Here is a 25,034-nt window from a genome sequence, read left to right as displayed (position 1 = left end):
TCAATAGTGTGTGATGAAAGCACACATGCATCGGATACTGCTCAGCTGCTTATTTTTTTGAGAGGGGTGGATGATGAGATGATCGTGGCTAAAGAGCTTCTTGACCTCCAGAGCAGACAGAACAAGAGGAACGGATTCATTTGTTTCCATTAGTTCCGCTGTGGATGATATGAAACTGCCCTGGAAAAAAGTCACTGGGATTATTAGTGATGGCGCACCTGCCATGGCTGTAGAACGAAGTGGACTGTCAACCCTAACAGTCACAAGACAACATTTCAAGATGGCGCCGCTGTGTATGGCTCGCCGTCCACCCCTGCTAAGGTTGTTAATGATTCTCCTGGTTATACTGCTTGTCCCTCAAATTACTACGTCGCTGCTGATTTATGATCGCCTGTCACTGCTGACGATCCGAGGCTCTTTGAATAATCTACCTGTTGTCGTCAGCAGTGGACATTCAAAGACACCTCCACCTGTCCTGACGTCTGTCCCACCATACCTGTGGCGTACTGAATGCGGGTTGTTTCGCAAAAAGAGACACAGGAGACGTGGAAAGAGAAGAGGGGTCTCTCTCTGTAAAATTCAGGGCTTCTGTCTGGAAAGCACTTTGGTCTTCTATGTTGCTGGAAAGTGCTCTACAAATAAATCTTTGATTGATTGATTGATTGAACCCTAATCTGCAACAAGGTGAGTGAAGAAGGAGGCCATTAAGCTTCATTGTATTATTCATGAACAAGTTCTCTGTGCTAAACATTTCAAATATGACCATGTCATGAAGCCGGTGACAAAGACTATTAATTTTATTCACTCGAAAACCCTGTCCCACCGCCAGTTAAATAGTTTCTATTGGACATCCAGGCTGAGTATGGTGATGTTTTACATCACACCAGTATCAGGTGGCTCAGTCTGGAGTCTGCGCTGCAGCATTTCTTCTCTGTCTGGAGGGAAATCGGACAATTTCTTGGCACATGTGGGACAACCGATGTCAGAACTATCTGATCCTATTTGGCTTGCTGATTTGGGATCTTTAGTCGATATAACAAAGCATCTGAATATATTGAACACGAGTCTTCAGGGCCAAAATGCAGCAGTGAACCAGCTGTATTCACACATCAAAGCATTTGAAACAAAGCTGCAGCTTTTCCAAAGGCACTTGTCACAAACAGCCTAATACCGCACATTTTTCAGCGCTGCAGGAAATAATGAAGTTTTCCTCGGGACAGTATCAGTGCGCAAACAAGGAGGTATGCAGCAGACATCGCATCTCTGGCTGGGGAGTTTCAACTGCGCTCTCAAGGTTTTGCAGGTATTGAAAAGGAGATCAGGTTTTTCTCCTCTCCATTCTCCACTGACCCAGATGATGCTCCAGATCACCTGCAGCTGGAGCTTACTGAGCTGCAGTGTGACAGCGAGTTACGTAGTCGTCACCAACAGCTCTCGCTTGTCAACTTTTACTGTCAACTTGAAAAAGGCCGGTTTCAAGGTATTCGAATGTTTGTGAAGAAAATGCTGAGCTTATTTTGCTCAACATATCTGTGCGAGGAAACATTCTCTGTGATAAACTTTAATAAGAACCGCATTAGGACAAGACTAAGTGACTCTCACTTGCGTGACATTTTGCACATCCAAACCACAGCCTTTGAACCAGACTGGGCCCACGTGATGCAGTCCAGAGATCAGTATCACCCTTCACATTGAAGCAGTTATTTGGTTCTAAATCCCTCCGATCCTATCCTAGGTCTATCCCAGCTGTGTAAAGCCATCCATCTCACTCTTTATTTAGATTGTGTTTATGTGCCACTTCAGAGTTTAGTAGTCTGGATGGTGTTGTCTGGAGCTGCCATATGCTTACTGTGTGTGGGGATGATGTAAAGTTGTTCCTCTGTTCTCCTTCTGCTCCTTTTCTCTTTGCTCGTGATGTAATTCTGCACCTTTCTGCACTCCCTGTTCTCATGACTGAATTACATTTTTTTCACAGACAAAACATTAATGCAAGAAAATTATTTGTTTTGCTAATCTGAGAGGAATATATTGTAAAATTGCAGTTAATTTAATTTGTTCTGTGTTGGTTAAAACCAGTTATAAGTATATCTGAAGACATGTAATTTGCACTTCAGGAGGTATGCAGCAGACTGCTGACGTTACGGTGAGCGTATTGCGTCACTTCCTGTTGCAGCACTGTGTTGTGTTCTCTGACTGTCGTAGCTTATCCACTCAATCTAATTTGATATTCATTAAATATCTGTGTGTAGCGGTAATATTTGAATCGTAACATACACTCGTTTTCTTCAAGCACCTTCTCAAAGTCTTGTACTTAATTCTGAATTAATTTGTTTTCTCTGTCCACTAGCCTAGCACTTAGCAGTTAGCATGGCTTCTCCCTCTTCCTCTCCTTCTCTGTCCTGCTCAGTGTGTCACACGTTTAGTTACTCCTCTGCCTCCTTCAGTGATAACGATACCTGTAATAAATGCAGTCTCTTTGTAGCTTTGGAGGCGAGGCTCTCTGAATTGGAAGTGTGGCTCCGCACCATGGAAAACAACCCGCTAGCTGTTAGCCAGGCCCCCTTAGCTGGTGTGGACCACAATAGCATAGCTGCTACTGTAGCTTCTGCTAGCCATCCCCTAACAGCTCCCGAGCAGCCGGAAAGTCAGGGTGGCTGGGTGGCAGTTCATAGGAAACGTAGTCCTAAGCTCAAGCCCGCTGTCCCGGCACACCACAAACCGCTTCACATTTCTAATCGTTTTTCCCCACTGAACGACACACCCGCTGAGAAACCAACTGTGATCACTGGCAGCTCCATAGTCAGAAACATGAAGCTAGCGACACCAGCGACCATAGTAAAATGCCTCCCAGGGGCCAGAGCGGGCAACATAGAAGCAAATTTGAAACTGCGGGCTAAAGATAATTGTAAATACAGTAAGATTGTTATTCACGTCGGCGGTAATGACACCTGGTTACACCAATTGGAGGTCACCAAAATTAGCGTAGCATCGGTGTGTAACTTTGCCAAAACAATGTCGGACTCCGTAGTTTTCTCTGGACCCCTGCCTGATCTGACCAGCGATGATATGTTTGGCCACATGTCGTCATTTCGCTGCTGGTTGTCTACCTGGTGTACTGCAAACGACATTGGCTTTATAGACAATTGGAGCTGTTTTTGGGGAAAACCTGTTCTGATTAGGAGAGACGGCATCCATCCCACTTTGGCTGGTGCAGCTCTCATTTCTAAAAATATGGCTGATTTTATTAGAACTCCTAAAGCATGACAACCCAGAGTTCAGACCAGGATGCAGAGTTGTAGTCTTCCACACCTCTCTGCAGTTTCCTCTCAGCTGTCACCCTCCAGTAATTCAGTTTCCTTTATTGAGACTGTGTCTGTCCCCCGACCACCAAAATTCAATAAATTAAACAATTCAAAAATAAACAAAAGACATAGTAACCATAAAAATCTAATAAAAATCAATACCACTATTTCAACTGAGCAAAGAAGCAGGACAATTAAATGCCTTCTGTTAAATATTAGATCTCTCTCATCTAAATCTCTGTTAGTAAATGATTTGATAACTGATCACCAGATTGATTTGTTCTGTTTGACTGAAACCTGGTTGCAGCAGGAAGAATATGTTAGTTTAATGAATTAACTCCTCCTAGTCATACTAACTGTCATGTTCCTCGAATCACAGGCCGAGGAGGAGGAGTGGCAGCAATTTACCTCTCTAGCTTAAAAATTAACCAGAGACCTAAACCTAGTTACAGTTCATTTGAAAATCTTACTCTCAGTCTCTCTTATCCGGATTTGAAAGCTCAGAAACCAGTTTTATTTGTTGTTGTATATCGTCCTCCTGCTCCTTACTCTGAGTTTTTATCTCAATTCTCAGACTTTTTATCTGATTTAGTGCTCAGCTCAGATAAAGTCATTATTGTGGGTGACTTCAACATTCATGTTGACGTGGACAGTGACAGCCTTACAACAGCTTTTAATTCAATATTAGACTCAATTGGGTTTTCTCAACATGTAAATAAACCAACTCATAGTTTTAATCACACCCTTGACCTCGTTCTGACTTATGGCATAGAAATCAAACAGTTAACAGTATTTCCCCGGAACTCTCTTCTTTCTGACCATTTTATGATAACATTTCAATTTACAACAATAGATTGTATAGGAGTTAAGAATAAACATCAGTACAGTAGATGTCTGTCTGACAATTCGGTGACTAAATTTAAGGAAATAATACCCTCTCTATTTAATTCAGCACCATTTACTGATATAATGGAAGGGAAATATTATAATTTTACCTCCACAGAAGTGGATTATATTGTTAATAATAAGGCTAACCGTCAAAATGAAGCGGTTTTAATAAACTCACACAGTGTTGCACCTGTAAAAAAGAAAGTTCTATCTCAGAGAGGACCTGCTCCTTGGTATAATTCCCAGCTGCGGACTTTAAAGCAGGCGTCCCGAAAGCTGGAAAGGAAGTGGTATTCCACTAATTTAGAGGAAGTTTATGTAACTTGGAAAAATAGTCTAGTAATTTATAAAAAAAAAAAAAAAAAAAGCTCTTCGTAATGCCAGGACAACATATTATTCATCTTTAATAGAGGAAAACAAGAACAACCCCAGGTTTCTCTTCAGCACTGTAGCCAGGCTGACAAAGAGTCAGACCTCTGTTGAACCTTGTATTCCTTTAGCTTTGAGCAGTAACAACTTCATGAGCTTCTTTACAAATAAAATTATTACGATTAAGAGAAAAAAATATTCTGGCCCATCCTACAAATGTCAGAGATGTATCATCGAGTACAGATGCTTTAGAACTGACTGCAAGACCTGATGGTTATTTAGAATTTTTCACTCCCATACATCTCTCTGAACTAATTTCAGTTGTTTCCACATCCAAACCATCAACATGTCTTTTAGATCCTATCCCAACTAGATTGTTCAAGGAGGCTTTACCTTTAATTAATTCCTCAAGAGAGTTGGATCTGATTAATCTCTCTCGAGTAACAGGCTATGTACCACAGGCTTTTAAGGTTGCTGTAATCAAACCTTTACTTAAAAAGCCCTCTCTAGATCCACATGTTTTAGCCAACTATAGACCCAATTTCCAACCTCCCATTTCTCTCTAAAATTCTGGAAAGAACAGTTGCAAATCAATTATGTGAACATTTACAAAGGAATAGCTTGTTTGAAGAGTTTCAGTCAGGCTTCAGAGTGCATCACAGCACAGAAACAGCTCTGGTGAAAGTTACTAATGACCTTCCCATAGCATCAGATAATGGACTGGTCTCTATACTTATTTTATTGGACCTTAGTGCAGCATTCGATACAATCGACCACAAACTTTTATTACAGCGACCAGAACATTCTATTGGCATTAAAGGGACAGCATTGGACTGGTTTAAATCCTACTTATCAGACAGGTTCCAGTTTGTGCATGTCAACAATGACTCTTCTGAGCATACTAGGGTGAATCATGGAGTTCCTCAGGGTTCCGTCTTAGGACTAATACCGTTCACATTATACATGCTTCCCTTAGGCAATATTATTAGGAAGCACTGTATTAATTTCCATTGTTACGCTGATGACACTCAGCTGTATTTATCTATGAAGCCAGATGAAACTATTCAGCTAGCCAGACTGCAAGATTGTCTTAAGGACATGGCCTATAATTTCCGACTACTAAATTCAGACAAGACTGAAGTCATTGTATTGGCCCCAAACATCTTAGAGAATTGCTTTCAAAGCATATAGTTACTCTGAATCGCATTACATTGGCATCCAGTACTACTGTGAGGAACCTCAGCGTTATCTTTGACCAGGACATGTCCTTTAACTCACACATAAAACAAATCTGTAGGACTTCCTTTTTCCACCTGAGAAATATTGTAAAAATCAGGAACATCCTGTCTCATAGTGACGCAGAAAAACTAGTCCATGCATTTGTTACTTCGAGGGTTGACTACTGTAATTCCTTATTATCAGGTTGTCCCAATAGCTCTCTAAAACATCTACAGCTGATCCAAAATGCTGCAGCCAGAGTACTGACAGGAGTTAGCAAGAGAGATCATATTTCTCCTATATTGGTTTCTCTTCATTGGCTTCCTGTTAAATCTAGAATAGAATTCAAAATCCTTCTTCTGACATATAATTTTTTTTATTTTTTTTTTTAATTTAAGATGGGACAGTGCATATTAATCAACATGAGTCAAGAAATGTCCACATGTAAATATGCCAGATTTAGCCTCGAGGGCTAATTTTCATCTGTAGTCCCAGGGCAGGTAGATGTTAAAATGACACAGGACAAGGCCACACAACAGAAAAGTTAAAAGGTTAAAAAGCAAAGACAGTGTAGACAGTAGATTGAAAACACTTACATGCAGATAGCAAAGATAAGACATAATCAAACAATACACAGACCTTAATAAAAAGTAATACTAAGAAAAAAAAGAAAAAAAAACACATAGGTATTAGTAACATTAGATTAATACACTACATGTCTTCGCTATGGCTGCAGGTTTGATTGTCCAGAAGCCAGAGTTTGAGAGCTGTACTGAAGGATTTGAGAGTTGATAAGTTCCTAATGTTTGATGGAACAGTGTTCAGAGCCGTACACCATAGCAGTAAACTATAATTAATTTCCATGTTAGTTGTACTTTGCATGTATCATCTGTCTTCTCCATGCATGTATCAAATTGTGTGTTTTATGGTCCTTGTGTCGTCCCCCCCCCCCACCTCTCTACCCCTACCCCTCTATCCCTCTACCTCTCTACCTCCACCCCTCTACCTCTCTACCTCTTCTGTCCCTCTCAACCCGCCCGGCCAGCAGGCAGATGGATCCCCCCACATAAAGAGCCGGGTTCTGCTCGAGGTTTTTTTCCCTGTTAAAAGGGTGTTTTCCTTGCCACTGTCGCCTTTTTGCTTGCTCTGGGGATCAGGCATATGGGTTCTGTAAGGCGTCTTGAGCCAACTTGACTGTAATTGGCGCTATATAAATAAAATTGAATTGAACTGAATTGAATTGAACTTCATTATAAGTTGAATGTTGGTGTTTTGTTCCTGTTCATATGTCTTCGGCAACATTAATTACCAATAACATTTAATGTTAAAAATGAAGCTGAATCCTGATTTTTTTCCCTCAGTTCAGCTCATTTCATTTTATTTGGCCTTTAGATATTAAAAACAGAGTGATTATGGTAAGATCTGTTTAGATTTGCAATACGTAACAAACTGCATTTATTAATAAGATGTCAAAAACTTTTCAGGAAAAACCTCTCTTCATCAACATGCTTTGGCTTATGCCAACCTTACACTCCCGGTGCTTAGGTCACCCTTAATGACAGGATGTTTCTTTATACAGAGAGAAGTGCTAATCTGTCCACTGTACTCTCTGATCCCTCCCCTTAAAGTTTATGGAAACATTTCATTTTGCACATGTACAAAATGAAAAATGTGTCATTTGCAATGAAATTTTTATGAAATAGCCAAGTTGCATTTGACTTTAATGGTTCAAAGAATGTCGGGCAGAAATGGTTGGCCCTTACGCATGTTGACCTTATCAAATCTGGCCCTCTTTGAAAAAAGTTTGGACACCCCTGTACTAGATTATGACTATGACTATTTCACGACTACAACTGTACTTTTCCCAATTGTAAAATGAAGCCCATTCTATTGTGGGATGGTTATTTGGTTGGTAAAAAGTAGTGCACATGTCATAGATACTATTTTGCTTCACTGTAAAACAAATTATGTTTGTAAACACAAACGCTCTCTCTCTCTCTCTCTCGCTGTCTCTCGGTCTCTGTCTGTCATGGTTCATTGATGGTATCATGTTTTTCTTGTGGAATGCAGTGATAGCTTTACACCAGATATAACGGAGCCCATGTCTTCCAAAAAGTTCCACCTTTGACTCTTCAGTCCACAGGATGTTATTCCAAAAGTCTTGGGGCTCATCCAGATGCTTTTTTTTTGTAAATATCAGACAAGCCTTCATGTTCATTTTGGTCTGTAGTGGTTGGATCCTTGCAACTCTCCCAGGATGCCATTTTCACACAGTGCCTTCCTTATTGTAGAATCATTGCAGACAGACCTTAACTCTTCTTCTCTCTCTGTTCTTTTGATGTTTGTCTGGGTTCTCTTGTGACCTCCTGGATTAGATGTTGATGTGCTCTTGTAGAAATGTTGGTCGTTGGTCCACTGCTGGGAAGGTTTCTCCATTTGTGGATAATGTCTCTCACTGTGGTTCTCTGGAGTCTCAGAGCCTCAGCAATGACTTTGTAACCATCCAGACTAATAAATGTCAATGATTTTGTTTCTCAGTTCTTGAATCTCTTTCGAATGTGGCATCGTGTGCTGCTTTTTGAGACCTTTTAGCTGCTTCACAATACCAGACAGGTTCTATTTAGTAATGTTTAGGTTCAATAAGCCTGTTAGGAATCACATGAAAGTGTGAATGGTGAGGTTAAACCCAATCGCCAAATTAATTTGGTCATTTGGTAGATCGGTAGCTAGGGGGGCAATTACTTTTTCATATAGACACCATTTGCCCTTCAATAAATAAAATCACCTAAAGACTGCACTTTGTGTTTTCTTGGGTTATCTTTGTCTTCATTAAAATTGTTTGATGATCTTGAACATTTAAGTGTGCCAAATATACAAAAACAGAAGACTTCTGTGGGAGGGCCAATATTTTTGGACCTTATGGCACTTTGAGTATATCAGTCAGACATCAGCAGCATTTGTGGACAATCATTTTTGCAGCAAGCTGAATTCATATGAGCTGTCTTATACCTAATCCATGACTGCTATCAATTATAAACCATACTGACAAGTTTTCTGATGTTCTGCATTTACAGTTAACAGTGTATAATGTCAGTAACATGTCTAGACAAGTGGCAGGGCCACCAGTCATTCCCTTTGTGGCAATACAACATATTAAAGGCTTTCAGTTTGTAAAAATAAATCCAGGCAATTTAAAAGCTGTAAAACATCTTGACAACTTTGACAGCAGTCTGTGAGACTGTGCACTGTAGGCAATTAAAAATGTCACTATGCTGTGCACAGTGTGCAGCAAGAACTGTTAGTTGAGCTTTATTGGTGTCTGTTAGTAAACAAAATGACTATGTAACACACCTTACTTGTTGCTGCTACACAGAACATTCAGCTGAAGATCAAAGGAATGTTGAAAACTAATAATGATCACTTTTCCACCATCATTAATTTAGCAACTACTAGTGTGCTGTTATGGGGCCTGAAGAGGGCGATCTACTATAGTTGGCCTACTAAACCTTTATTCCTAAAACACAGTCAAAGTTGCAGAAAAATTGGCATCTCATTACTTAGGAAATCACTGGAATGGATGCTGATGCTATTAAGGTATGCATTTTTTATATTGTAAACAAAACTGTGGAGGCAATGTTTGAGGGAGTACATATATTTGTGTTTTATATGTGTTACCTGTGTGTCCATGCAGAGGTGAGTGTGGTCGTGGCAGGGTAGGGGAGGTGCTGGACGTCACAATCAGGCTCTTCCTGTTGCTTGCCCGACAGCTGAGGACAAATAACAATCTCAGTTCAGTGACTTGATCTCAAATCAAGTTTAGATATCAGATCAGTAAAGCTCAGATGATGATGGTACTATTTACATAACATCTAGAATTTCAAGAAGCTTTGTAATGAACTACACAAAAGTTCTAAGTCATTAATTTCTCATCTCTGAAAATCACCATGGCTTCTGTTGGCATCTGTCTACATTCAGCTGTAAAGTTCACACAGACAGTCATTAGTCACTCACAAATTACTAAAGCCTATTTCCAACTCACACACTGTCATTAAGGTAAAGTCAGTCATTTGTAATGTTTCCAAAAATTGCAGTACATCCATTTAAGCTCTGCATCACTAAAAATGGGTGTCCAATCTAGGCCATCCAATGGCTTGCGTGTGAATGTAGCTTTCATGTATGTGTTGCAGATTAGCTCAAAGATGTTACAGTTTCACTGAGGCAAGAGCTGTAGCACACATTCTGTCCTACACACATTAGGACAGTGATGTCACATAATGACATCAGACAGTTACAGCTGCAATCACACAACACACAGCTAACAGTCACAACTACGAACGGAAAAGACAACATTTGTAAATTAATAATCAAGTTATATTATCAAGTTGTAACATCTAATACATCTTATATACAAATATTTCACAATTTTAATAAACAACAAATGAACCAAAGCTATTTAAACTGGTAAATATGCTATAACATATTTGCCCAAAGACACAAACAATAAACAATGCATATATATACATATACATATATATGTATACATGTACATATATACACTTTTTAAAAATAAATACAAAAAATAGTGCTTCCTTTGCATTGTACTGTATATATCTTCAAATGAAAGGAAGTTGGACACACAAACAAGAAGTCTTCTGACAGGTTCTCGCAGTGCTGCCAGGTGGCAGCATACTGACGTGTGCTGTTAACTGGCCTATCACATCTGCTGGTGGTATCTATACAGTTGTATAGTGCAGTGATTCTGGAATGCTGAATGTGCTTGGATGATCGCATCACCCACATGAAGTGCTCAGGGCTGACATTTTTCTTTACAGTAAAATGATGATTGGTGTGATGTCTGTGTTCAACGTCTGTTCCATTTGGGCTGTTAATCTTTTCCTTTTGTGTGCTCTTCCCTCCTTCTGCTTCATTTGTGAGCAGAAAGTGATTTTTAGGCCTTTTCTATGAATATTTTTGGAAGGTGATGAAATCTGGTCTGGTCTTCAATTCCTTCTTTAAAGAACTGTTTGAAAATTCAAGTTTTAGAGTTTCCATTTGAATCAATGTTTAGGTAAAGCTGAGGGTGTAAGGTAAGGGGCAACAAAATGTATCATGCCATGTGTACGTATACTTAGGTTTATGTGTGCATTTTGGAAATATTTATGTTTGAAGACAAATTATTGCATGTGATGTGGATATCACATGCTGTATGTATATGTATGTCTCCTGTTATCTGATGCACAGCATCCACAGTTTCCAGTAACATGTAGTTTATACACATACCTATAGAAAAAATGATCTGCAAAGCTATATAATCCAGATACCCACACCCACACCTTTTTCTGCGATAGCACTCTGAACTTCTAAAGAGCTGTTTATGTTTATTTATGCTTATTTTATTTTTCTAAAATGGGACAGTTCATATTAATGTACACTTCCACGTAAATACGAGAGATTGTAGCCGTATGGTTAATTTCCATCTCATGTCCCAGCTGTGCTCAGAAGATTTTTAACACACACCCACACAAATACATGAAGTGCCTTGTGGAGGGATAGAGAAGGAAATAGTAAAAAACAAAACAAAACAAAACAAAAAAATGGACAAAGAGAGTTAGCTAAAAAAAGAGTCATCTAAAAAGGAAGACAGGTGAAGTGTGTCCCCCACTTAAGAGTCTACAATTTACAACCTGAATTACAAAAGCAGTCGAACAGATTCCTACTATTTAGATCACAGTGTTAAAAATGTAAAGTGTGTTCTGAGGCTGGTGTTAAAAAGAACACGAGGTCATTCAAATCAAAAGGGTTCAGCCTTTGGGGAGCAGCACATTTCAATGCTTTAAGAGAAATGTTGCCTGCAAAGTTGACCCCTCTGAACATATGAGTCCACTAATGTTTTACCTGCAATAGGAGTAACTGCATAAAACCTCAGGATGCTATAACTTTGCAACTGTAAAACTCATGAGATACACAGTTACTGACATACACAGACAGTGCTGTCACAGCTCTGTGGTCGTTGACTATACCATCTTATGCAGACACAAACTTGACAGACGCACACGCAGGAAACAGGCAGTAGGTCAGTGTATGTGGAAAAGATCTACAGCTAAATTCATTTCACCAGTCCAGTCCATAGCATTGGTTTGGGTGTTACAGTCAATGCAAGAAATGTGGCAGTCTACAACAGTGTGATTGTGTGTGCTTCCTCCTTTGTCAGTCTGCTCTGCTGTTTGTGTTAAGAAGGTGTAGGGTTAATGCTCTTACTGTAAGTACTTTACAGACAATGGAAGCTTTAACCGCTTGTCGGTTTTGAACGTAATTATGAACTGTTGTGAACAGTCAGGTTTGAAAGGTAGGTCTGAGTGATAAAATGATAGTCAGAAACTTTACCCATATTGACAAAAAAAAGAACTAATAGAATGTGCAATAGTTTCACTTAAATATATCAGATGCAAACCTCCATGATAAAGCTCAGTTCCATGAACAAACTCTGAGAGTGCTCCCTCTCTGCCTCATAAACAGCATGGAATACCTTGATCAAGAAGCTCGTTCTCTCTGTTAGTCACTCCTGGGTGCCAGTATGATGCAGCCAGACCATTATGTACTATAGAATGGTCTGGTAAAGCCAGACTAAGACATGCGTGGAGGACAGTGTTAAGTCACTTTCTGGCCAGCCACTGGAAACTTTAACCTCACTGCAGTACAGCTGCTTCACCCTTGTCACCCTCTGCTTTATTATTTTATTTGCAAAAAGGGTATTTATTTTTCAGGGGCTGCACAGTGGCTCAGTGGTTAACACTCTCGCCTTACAGCTAGAACATCCCTGGTTCATGTCCCGGCCTGGGCCTGGGATCTTTCTGCATGGAGTTTCCATGTTCTCCCTGTGCATGTGTGGGTTTTCCCTGGGTTCGTCAGCTTCCTCCCACAGTCCAAAAAACATGCAGACGTTAACTGGTGATTCTAAATTGTCCTTAGGTGTGTAATTGTTTGTTTCTATGTCTATCCCTGTGATAGACTGGTGACCTGTCCAGGGTGTCCCCTGTCTTCACCCTAAGTCAGCTGGGAACGAGGAGTAACTGGTGTATAGATAATGAATGGATGGATAATTATATATCAAATGAAATAAAGCATTTTATTGTGATACATTTTTGTAGCTGTATCGCCCAACCCTAATGAAACCTCTTTTTGTAAAACAAAAAAGTATTTTGAAGAAAAAACATGTCCATATTGCAGATGTATAAATAATACAAAACCATTAATAATATTACCAAAATTCAAGCACTGCATCTGAGTTTGTAAAACCACCTCAACTATTAAAGACAAACCAGAAACCAGCACAAATCCACTCAAGAGAGAACACAGCACAGTAATCTATGTAAATAAACACATTATATACTGATGTTGCATTCCTTTCGAATCTAAAAATGACTAGAGAAGCTTACTCCTGTTTTAGGCGCACATACAATGACCATAGTTGTATTTATAAAGACATGTCATAATGACATTGGTAGTGCAAACACAGCCACTTTGTGTATTTGAAAGTGTGAAAATTTGTCAAATACTCAAACTAAGGAAAAATAAGTCTATGGAGACACACAGATATCTTAACATATCTGCTGAAAATGCTGAGATAAATGATGGAGTGAAAAAATATATATTTTTGTTCTGAATCTAGTCAGTGATGCTAAAAGAACATCTCTCCCTTGTAAACCTTCAGATCACATTTGCTCTGTGCAAGTGATGAATCAGTTTTGTTCTGATTAGAGCTTATCCTTAACTGGCAACTTAAACTACACCAATCCAAAAACTGCCAGAGCCTGTTGCTATGCAGGAGTCCCTCCTCTCTTACTTCACAGCCTGTCACTCTCACTTAAAAACACCTCTAAGACAAACAGAACACAAGAGGAGGCCGTGACAAGGAGGAGAGAAAAAGAAATCTGTCCATCTGTTTGCGTGTATCTGTGTGAGTATATGCCAGCTACCGTGTTATTATGGGGAGGAGTAAGAAAATTGCTGCTTCAAAGTTAAAATACAGCTCTGTGTCTGCTTACTCTTCTGTTAGAATAGCCACTTCCGGCTTTGACAGACACAGAGGAGAGAGACGGGAGAAAGAAGGTAGGTCAAATGAGATGAAAGAAAATTACGATGCCCAGCTTGCACAAATATCAAACGATGCCTTTCCTCCTCGACTTGCATCACAAACATGCCAGCTATAAGCAGATAGAGGGCATTCAATAAAACACAAACATACAGAAACACAAAAAACTGCAAATGCAAACAGTATGGTCTGATAGTAACTCCCATTCAAAAACACCCTGATTTACGCAAAGCATCGTGTTAAACCAACAAATCGCAAACTGAGTTGATCGACCCTCATTTTGGAGCTGCCCCTGCTGAGCATAAAGACATGCAGAGAGGAAGATCATGAATGGAAAGGAAAAGAGAGAAAACCAAAGATGGAGCAGCAGATTTCAAAAACAAGAAATACATGGAGGAGAAAAAAATTAGGACAAATAAAACAAAGGCTGTGTTCTGAGGTGAAAGACATGCAGGCTAACACAAATGAAAAACTACAAACAACTGAACTGATAAAAAAAAATAGGTATTTGAAATAAGCGTCTACCTCTTGGAGCGTCGCAGCATGCTTCTCTCAGGCAGTGAGAAATTGGACAGCACTGTCCAGAATGAGTCAGACATGCTATCGCTAGTGTAGCACAACCATTGCTGTGAACACCGTGACTCTGCAGAGGACGTGATCACCAGACGTTGCCTTGCACCTATCACACTGGCAATATTAAGTGTGTGCTGGTGTGTCTACGCTCAGCTCACTCCCTCCCTCCTTCTAATCCTCTCTCTCTCCTCAGCATTGCCTCCTCCCTCCATTCCGGATGCTCTTCTCTCCCTCTAACCCCCTCTCTATAAGTGGAGCCCAGTTCACTTCAGTGTTGAGCAGTGCCAGACAGATTGTCAGTTTACAGATGTTTACTGGCAGCTGTCTAATTCTATCCTGAGTCAAATAATTCATTTACTCACCAATTACTCTGTTTTAAATACACCTGTGTTTTAAAAAAAAAAATGTATGAGCATATGCCCTTTACACATAATTTAGCCAAATGATGCCACAGGCACAAATGTGCTTTGTCAACATTTTGGCTAGAGAAGCAGTGTCTAAATTTATTTACTTTGAAACGCGAATGGCTTTCCACTGTCATACTGTTTATACTTTGGTATCCATCCCTTGGTGTATATACATATGGGCAGTATTGTGTAAAAGTTTTTGGTTCAAGAATACAGCACTTTAGATGTTATCTTCTTATCCATATTAGACTGATCCCAAAATTGTTGTGTAGTATGGCAACAGGCCCAAGCGTAAATTCAGTCATGAAAAACTACTTTGAGGAAAAGCTAGAACAGTAGGTCCTGTAATATAAGAGATGGTACAGCCCCCAGACAGTCCTGAAATCACTGATGGCGAAATGAAGAGGGAGGGGTTTTGAGACAACCTGATGTTCTCCAAGATATTTGGAACAACCTACCAGCCAAGTAGGTACCCTGGTGCGGAAGTGTACTGAGAACAATTTGTGCTGTTTTTAAGATAAAGGACACTCATCCCAAACATTGTTTGATTTGGGTGGTTCTTTCCATTTTCTGCACTGATAAATTGAAAGCTTTCATGGCCTCCACACTTTGAGTTCAGTGCCTAAAACTTTTGTACTGTATTTTTCATACTGTTCGAAACATTTATCATCATCACATAACTCTGCTCTGAAACAAGACAGTCTCGACTGTATGTTCTGACTTCCCAAGTACTGTTACAGTGGTGTTTACATTGCTGAACGTTGAGTAATAGCCAACACAAATTTCACTTTGCAGTCTGTGCAAGCTTCATTCAAACAAGATGTTACAGACAAATCCTTCTCTGCTTTACTGCAGTGTGACCCTTTCCATTGATGCAGAATCCCTTGTATTGTGCTGATGAGTTACTAGTCTGACTGATGTGGACTGCAGGTATAAGTCTGGGAATGACTGTTCATTTGATATAGCTTTCTCTCTTTTTTCTATTCATGCATTACTGTTTTCAGAATCCATTCCACTATACGAAACGAGTTCTGAGCAGCAGCCTACACATTGAAAACTTTTTACTGAAGTTTTGAGTTGTACAATAATTTTTTTAAATTTCTAACTTAGAATTTAAAATTATATTTTAATTTTTTTGTCTGAATCAAAGGTTTTAATGACAGTGCTTGCTTCTTTGCATGAAAATGTTCTACCAAAACAATTCCCCCATCACTCTTTTTAAGGGAAAGGCAGTCTTTGCACTCTTTGCGCTTGTGATTGTTTTAAAGAAATACAAACAAGCCAGAGCTTATAATTTCCAATAACAGAATGATAATAAGGTGCAGCAGATCATTCAGCACAGTGACATGTCAGGTCTAGAGAATGAATTGGTCAGTAGACTGATGCTCCATTTTTAGCTTTTAGAAGCCTGAAAAGTTATTCCATTTCCAATTTTTTAAAAATCTTTTCTTTCAACCTGGGCATGCATTGTGTCACCAAAGTGATGATCCTAAATTTTGGACTCAATCAATGATACCAGGCCATCAAGATCGATATTCAAGAGATTTCCTTGGAATCTGAAGTGTTCATGGAGGATGCATAAACATGAGACACAAACACCTCTCTTCTTTCTGCCACAGCCATTAAAGGCACAGTGACTTTTATCCTAAGCATATACATTTTTAAAGTTTTATTTTTCTTTTTGTTAAATGTACACTACTGTTCAAAAGTTTGGGGTCACTTAGAAATGTCCTTATTTTTGAAAGAAAAGCAGTTTTTTCCAATGATGATAACAATAAATGAATCATAAATCCAGTCTATGCATTGTCAGTGCGGTAAATGACTATTCTAGCTGGAAATGGCTGACTTTTAACGGAATATCTCCATAGGGGTACAGAGGCCCATTTCCAGCAACCATCACTCCTATGTTCTAATACTACATTGTGTTAGCTAATGGTGTTAAAGGGCTAATTGATGACTAGAAACCCCTTGCGCGGTTATGTTTGCACATGAATAAAAGTGTGAGATTACATGGAAAACATGAAATTACCTGGGTGACCCCAAACTTTTGAACGGTAGAGTATGTACTTGTATACTTAGTTATATTAGAAGTCTGCTATCATGTGTAATGAAGTTTCCCATTTATATGCATGTTTACACCTTTTATTTTTATCAGGAGGTGTGCAAGATAAACACATGTTTGATGTCTCATCTTTTCTGGTTCAGTAGGATTTCAGATCTGTAATCAAAGTCGCTAGATCTATATGTTTGAGAAATTAATTCAAGGTCAGTTCTAAAGGTATTTGGCTTCTGATCTCTCATGGACAATAAAGCTCAATACCACCCCTAGAAGTGTACATGTCCGAAATTGGTTAGATGCGGATTTGAATTTTGCTCCAAAAACCTTAGTATAAAAGACAGATTATTTTGTAAATACAGGGGTTTTTTTGATTGTTTTTGGTGCATTCACTATGTTAGGGTTTTGTATTTCTACAGATAATCAGGCTTTTGTCTTCATTAGGGCTTTTTCAAAGTAATGGTGCAAACTGTTTCTTTATAGGCAATGACGTTTGACTTTTAATAATTTTAGTTTGGCATAATTTTCAACACAACCACGAAAAACTGTCATCCTGTCTCTGCCTTACTCGGCCACCAAACTTCACTGTGACACATCCTGCTGTGCTCTTCTCTCTCCCTCATTTTGATGTTGCTGATCCTGCAGCTATCTTAAAGGCTACACATGTATCACTTTCTTCCTAATAAACAGGGGACTTTAGAAATTACAAGTGGCTTCTGAATTCCAAAGTAATTTTAAATTTTTCACCGCTTTGTCAGCTGCTTCCTGTGACGAAAACAGTTAGCTATTCAGTTTGCTTACCTGCGCTCAGGCATTCACTGTCTGTTGTGTCATTGCTGTCTTGTTTGTTTGTAACAATAGTTAATAAATGGTTTGTATATAATCATAATTGGTGCTACCGTCTATTTCTTTGTTTGGGAATTTGAGGACAAAATTCATGACTTTTGATTATAGACTGAATAAGATCATTAGATTTGATACATTTTCTGGATATTCAATCTTAAATATTTTTGATAAAGGTCTAGCAGATGAAGATCACAGTGGTTCACCCACAAAAGGGTGCAAATTTTTATCTTGAAGTGTGGTTATGCTACAGTGTCCTCTGGTTCTTAGCGAGATCCACCCCTCGCTGATGATGACAGCCAAACTTGAGGCTTCAAAACAGTTGTCCATAACTAGTTGGTGACATCATACTGGCTACATCCTACATCGTTTTAGATACAGTCTGTGGTTGTGAACCACTGTGGTATTGATCACAAAATCTACTACATTTAATTAGACATTTCTGACTGATTGTTAAAAAAAAAAAAAAAATGCAAAATAGCGTGTGTGAAAACTGGACAGAAATCAAACACTACAAATCTAAATGCAAACTAGCTGAGTTTCTCTTAACAATCTCTTTATTTGTGTCATCAGACAAACACATGGATCACTAGTGCTGTTTAATGGTTCCTCTCAGTGCCCCTTTAGTTGAACATTCCCCGTGAAGCATGAATTCAGAAACGGAAGGTCAGGAAACTCAGTAACGGAGGCAAATAGAATACAACACGCACAAAGAAACAGGTGTGTTATGAGGTGACACATAGCATGGGTCTTACCTCCAGAGAAAGGGGTTTCCTCGCTGGTGATCAGGGGCTGATAGAGGACCACCGGAGGAACACAGGGAGGGAGAGGAGGTGGAAAAGGAGGGAGAGAGGGTGACTATGGGGGGTTGAACTATGGAGGGATGAAAGGAAGTGGGGGACAGCAGGTGCTGGAGAAGGCTGCTGTTGCCGTGGCAATGCAGCTGAGCCGACGACCAGATTCTGGCAAAAGAGGAGGGAGGGGAGGAAGAAAGAATGAAGAGACAAAGAAGTGAGGAAGGTACGAAAGAGGGTGTGTGATGACGACACATGATTGGATGTGTGTTGTGTGTGTGCACTGGGTGACATGATGACTTGCTGAAATGCCATGATGACACCCAGGTGGAGACGTTGTCCATATGTTTTTGTTTTTTTTTTAACTTTCCAAGATTGTCTGCCTAGCTTTAGTACACTGACAATTTAGAAATAAAAGCAAAGTGCACAAATTTAAAACGTGTAGCAAAAATGACAGAGCCTCTCTGGTTGTAGTTCAAATGTGAATATGGATTGGACTTTTGGTAGGGTAAGTGAAAGAGAACTTTACTGGCTCTACAGAACAAGTTAGGCCAAACAAAAATAGCGAACAACTTCATATTAAATGCCCTTCATTACTAGGTTGTAGTTAAATTAATAACTGTTACATTCAGAATAGTGCTGCACAGTGGCTTGGTGGTTAGCACTTTAGCCTTGCAGCTAGAAAATCTCTGGTTCGCACTCCCACATACCTGGGATCTTTCTGCATGGAGTTTGCATGTTCTCCCTGTACATGCGTGGGTTTTCTCTGGGTTTTCCAGCTTCCTCCCACAGTCCAAAAACATGCTGAGGTTAATCGATGATTCTAAATTGTCTGTAGGTGTGATTTTTTGTCTCTATGTGTATCCCTGTGATAGACTGGTGACCTGTCGAGGGTGTCTCCTACCTTTACCCTAAGTCAGCTGGGATAAACTCCAGCCCCCCATGACCCTAATGAGGACTGAGTGGTGTACAGATAATGGGTGGATGAATGGACATTCAGAATACCAATTTTAAGGGGAAAAAAAACACATTTATTCCCCACCAATTTGTTGAACTCAAACTATGACAAAGGAACTGCTAATACTTTTAAACATTTTATTTCAGAAGAACTGTGGTGCTGATGTTTCTTTCGGTTCCGCAGCACGAAGAGACATACTAATGCTGTGAGTGCAAAGTACGAGTCAAAGACTGGAAAAAATTGTCAACAGCAGGAGAGATGAATTGGACTGGATATTAGAGAGGGGTAATGCAGGCTCTAAGTGGGGCAGCCTAACTTTTTTTATTTTATTTTTTCAGGTTAGTCCCATTGAGATCAGAGATCTCGTTTTCAAGGGAGACCTTGCAAAGAGGGCAGCAGCATGGTCACATTAAAAACAATAAACAGCAGATAAAAGTCTGAAACTCACCTGATATTAGCTACCTAACAATAGCAGTGGGGAAATTTATTATAATACTGTATATTTCACTGTATAATAACACAATAATAAACCAACTCATAGTTTTAATCATACCCTTGACCTCGTTCTGACTTATGGCATAGAAATCAAACAGTTACCAGTATTTCCCCGGAACCCTCTTCTTTCTGACCATTTTATGATAACATTTCAATTTACAACAATAGATTGTATAGGAGTTAAGAATAAACATCATTACAGTAGATGTCTGTCTGACAATTCGGTGACTAAATTTAAGGAAATAATACCCTCTCTATTTAGTTCAGCACCACTTACTGATATAATGGAAGGGAAATAATATAATTTTACCCCCACAGAAGTGGATTATTTTGTTAATAATGCTGCAGCCTCACTGCGTACAACACTTGATAGTGTTGCACCTGTAAAAAAGAAAGTTATATCTTAGAGAGGACCTGCTCCTTGGTATAATTCCCAGCTGCGGACTTTAAAGCAGGCGTCCCGAAAGCTGGAAAGGAAGTGGTATTCCACTAATTTAGAGGAAGTTTATGTAGCTTGGAAAAATAGTCTAGTAATTTAAAAAAAAAAAAAAAAGCTCTTCCTAATGCCAGGACAACATATTATTCATCTTTAATAGAGGAAAACAAGAACAACCCCAGGTTTCTCTTCAGCACTGTAGTCAGGCTGACAAAGAGTCAGAGCTCTGTTGAACCTTGTATTCCTTTAGCTTTGAGCAGTAACAACTTCATGAGCTTCTTTACAAATAAAATTATTACGATTAGAGAAAAAATTAATCTGGCCCTTCCTACAAATGTCAGAGATGTATCATCGAGTACAGATGCTTTAGAATTGGCTGTAAGACCAGATGGATATTTAGAATTTTTCACTCCCATACATCTCTCTGAACTAATTTCAATAGTTTCTACATCCAAACCATCGACATGTCTTTTAGATCCTATCCCAACTAGACTGTTCAAGGAGGCTTTACCTTTAATTAATTCCTCAATGTTAGATCTGATTAATCTCTCTCTAGTAACAGGCTATGTACCACAGGCTTTTAAGGTTGCTGTAATCAAACCCTTACTTAAAAAGCCCACTCTAGATCCACATGTTTTAGCCAACTATAGACCAATTTCCAACCTCCCATTTCTCTCCAAAATTCTGGAAAGAACAGTTGCAAATCAATTATGTGAACATTTACAAAGGAATAGCTTGTTTGAAGAGTTTCAGTCAGGCTTCAGAGTGCATCATAGCACAGAAACAGCTCTGGTGAAAGTTACTAATGACCTTCTCATAGCGTCAGATAATGGACTGGTCTCTATACTTATTTTATTGGACCTTAGTGCAGCATTCGATACAATCGACCACAAACTTTTATTACAGTGACTAGAACATTCTATTGGCATTAAAGGGACAGCACTGGACTGGTTTAAATCCTACTTATCAGACAGGTTCCAGTTTGTGCATGTCAACAATGACTCTTCTGAGCATACTAGGGTTAATCATGGAGTTCCTCAGGGTTCTGTCTTAGGACCAATACTGTTCACATTATACATGCTTCCCTTAGGCAATATTATTAGGAAGCACTATATTAATTTCCATTGTTATGCTGACGACACTCAATTGCATTTATCTATGAAGCCAGATGAAACTAATCAGCTGGGCAGACTGCAAGATTTTCTTAAGGACATAAAGACCTGGATGACCTATAATTTCTTACTACTAAATTCAGACAAGACTGAAGTCATTGTATTTGGCCCCAAACATCTTAGAGAATTGCTTTCAAAGCATATAGTTACTCTGAATCGCATTACATTGGCCTCCAGTACTACTGTGAGGAACCTTGGTGTTATCTTTGGCCAGGACATGTCCTTTAACTCACACATAAAACAAATCTGTAGGACTTCCTTTTTCCACCTGAGAAATATTTTGAAAATCAGGAACATCCTGTCTCAGAGTGATGCAGAAAAACTAGTCCATGCATTTGTTACTTCTAGGATTGACTACTGTAATTCCTTATTATCAGGTTGTCCCAATAGCTCTCTAAAACATCTACAGCTGATCCAAAATGCTGCAGCCAGAGTACTGATGGGAGTTAGCAAGAGAGATCATATTTCTCCTATATTGGTTTCTCTTCATTGGCTTCCTGTTAAATCTTGAATAGAATTCAAAATCCTTCTTCTGACATATAAAGCTCTTAACAACCAATCTCCATCATATCTTAAAGACCTGATAGTACCATATTATCCTAGCAGAACTCTTCGCTCTCAGACTGCAGGCTTACTTGTTGTTCCTAGAATCTCTAAAAGTAGAATGGGAGGCAGAGCCTTCAGTTATCAGGCGCCTCTCCTGTGGAACCAGCTCCCAGTTTGGGTTCGGGAGGCGGACACCCTCTCTATTTTTAAGACCAGGCTTAAAACGTTTCTTTTTGACAAAGCTTATAGTTAGGGCTGACCGGGAGACCCTGACGGGGTGAGCTGATGTTTTTCATTTGCGCAACTGACTTCCCCTCTTGACATCCCTTTAGTCTGCGTCAAGTTCTGCTGCTATAGGCCTAGGCTGCTGGGGGACCTCTCTTGATGCACTGAGCCCTTCTCTAACTACCTATGTATTTACTATATATACCACTATTGTATTACACTCATTATTGCATTACACTCACTCTGTTTCTTTCTGTGTCTTTTCTCCGAGTGTCCCTGGTCCCAGAGCTGGATGCTTCAGATGTGTGGTTGTTCTCCCACCTCCAGCTGCCCATTTCCACCGATCTACTCTGCATTGCCCTTACTATACTTGATTTGCTCATCTACATATTTTTGAATTTACCACCAGCTATATATGTAGTATATTTAATGCCAGAGCTGTACACCATAGCAGTAAACTATAATTAGTTTCCATGTTAGTTGTACTTTGCATGTATCATCTGTCTTATCATGTATCTATTATACTGTGTGTTTAATGGTCCTTGTGCCCCCCCCCACCTCTCTCTCTACCTCTACACCTCTATCTCTACCCCTCTACCTCTTCTCCTCTACCTCTACCCCTCTACCTCTATTCCTCTATCTCTGCCTCTCTACCTCTTCTGTCCCTCTCAACCTGCCCGGCCAGCAGGCAGATGGGTCCCCCCACATTAGAGCCGGGTTCTGCTCGAGGTTTTTTTCCCTGTTAAAAGGGTGTTTTCCTTGCCACTGTCGCCTTTTGGCTTGCTCTGGGGGTCAGGCATATGGGTCCTGTAAAGCGTCTCGAGACAATTTGACTGTAATTGGCGCTATATAAATAACATTGAATTGAATTGAATTGAATTGAACCGAATTGAATTGAATTGAATTGAATTGAATTGAATTGAATTGAATTGAATTGAATTGAATTGAATTGAATTGAATTGAATTGAATTGAAAATTGAATTGATAATGTTAGCTGGGGACTGACAAACGAGCTGCAATAAAATAAACAGACTTACATGCATTACACAGCAAAGAGAAGACACAGACATTGTCATCCTCGAGTCCACTGGCAAATCTTAAATGAAAATAAACTTTTCCCTACTCACAAAGTGACTAAAATCTAGTGTCCAAGCACCCAACATGCCATGGACCTGCTGTCAGAGGAGCAGCTGGGAACCCAAGCCACATCATCATCCACAATGAAACCAATTATCTGAGGACCGAACAAGAGAGTGTGTCAGAGTGACTTAGAAGAGTGATGGATAAATTCTCCACCTTTTTCCCTAACAAAAGAGTGGTCATGAGTGGTGCACTTTTAAGGAAAGACATTCACCCTTACACCATGTAGAGGATTAACAGCAGCTGTCCAAAGACTGTACATGGAGATCTAATCTCACCTGGTCCACTCCTCCACCCTGGATGTTGCCTGTCTTTATGACTGTCCATCAGTCTAAAAACACAATCCCCATTGTCGTCTGGGCATTAAAAGATGATGCTCTCAGCAGCTCAGCTCACAACCCCTTTAGACCAACAAGATATCCTCATCCATCACCCAGACAAACTCCATGGAGACTGGATCATCTTCATCTTCCTTCATACCGTGCCCCACTAAGACTCCACCATGGCAACTATGGTCCCCCCTCAAACCAGACCACAAGGGCCCTGTCAATCTCAGCAATGAGATGAGACACTTTGGCCCACTGAGAATTTACCAGGTTGTGATGTTGTGATAGTTTAAAACTTGAACAAAAGATAAAATTAAATAAAGTGGAATGTGTCAATCAAATTTAAGAGCTAACAAAGATAAGATGGGGAGACCCAACAGGTCAGCTGAAGTTATGAGTGCACTCAATAATCCTGTGTAAAGCGGCAACCCAGCGGAACCCTATGGAAGTCCATGGGTGCCCATATAAGGCATAAGACAGGAAGTTCATGTCCTCTCTACATCTGCGCTCGCGAGTTGAAACTCAGGGCATGCTGAGCTAAGCAGAAATAATGTCAACCTAGCAGAAATAAAAGAGAGGAGGGGGTCCAATTTTGGATACAGATTACTTCATGGGCATCCTGATTCGGTCGTAGGATGATGGGTTGTGGCTTTCCAGGGTGGAAGAGGTGTGTTTAGAAGAAATTTGTATAGGTATAAAAGTTGATGCAATGCTTTGTTTCGGCAGTTAAAATCTCTAGATTTTGCTCATGTTTGTTCTTAAAACCTCTATTGAATAAACATTACTCGCATCAGACTCTGAATTGAATAAACATTACTCGCATCAGACTCTGAAGACTGTTTGAAGACTCTTTCTTGAAAACTTTTGAAGATTCCAAGTTTTGATCCAGAATTGATATTTGACTACATGTTGGACGAAGCTGCCTGATCATCACTGGCCCTTAGCAGGCGGACTGAGTCACAACAGTGAGGAATGCAGCAGGATTTGTCCATGTCCCTTTTAGGAAGAAGCAGATATACTTTAAGAAGTGCACATTGATGTGGATACAAATCCAAGTGCATGTTTATGGAAACACCTAAAAATTTCCTCAGCACAACTGAGTTCAGATGACAATCAGCAAATCTACAGGGCAGAGGATTATATGGCGATGGTCTCTGTGTTACCTCCCTCTTTCTGGCTTGGACAGAATGGGTG

At 39.7% G+C, this 25,034-nt stretch overlaps 1 protein-coding gene across 17 annotated transcripts in view; it reads right to left on the bottom strand.

The window, feature by feature from the left end:
• Positions 1-25,034, bottom strand: part of mast2 (microtubule associated serine/threonine kinase 2) — a 224,736-nt gene that overhangs the window by 64,987 nt on the left and 134,715 nt on the right. For 9 of the 17 annotated variants that reach the window (XM_055018191.1, XM_055018176.1, XM_055018183.1 and 6 more), the window contains 2 exons: positions 18,504-18,710; positions 9,453-9,544 (listed from right to left, as the gene is read on the bottom strand). In XM_055018191.1, the coding sequence (XP_054874166.1) occupies positions 9,453-9,544; positions 18,504-18,710 (299 nt within the window). Of the gene's footprint in view, positions 1-9,452; positions 9,545-14,394; positions 14,553-18,503; positions 18,711-25,034 lie in introns of those variants that run through there. The other 8 variants (XM_055018194.1, XM_055018202.1, XM_055018197.1 and 5 more) reach the window with 2 other exon arrangements.

This window comes from Amphiprion ocellaris, chromosome 2, assembly GCF_022539595.1.
Source record: "Amphiprion ocellaris isolate individual 3 ecotype Okinawa chromosome 2, ASM2253959v1, whole genome shotgun sequence".
Classification (NCBI taxonomy): Eukaryota; Metazoa; Chordata; class Actinopteri; family Pomacentridae; genus Amphiprion; species Amphiprion ocellaris.
The sequence above is the reverse complement of the archived record's forward strand: the minus strand, read 5'-3'. Positions and strand labels throughout refer to the sequence as shown.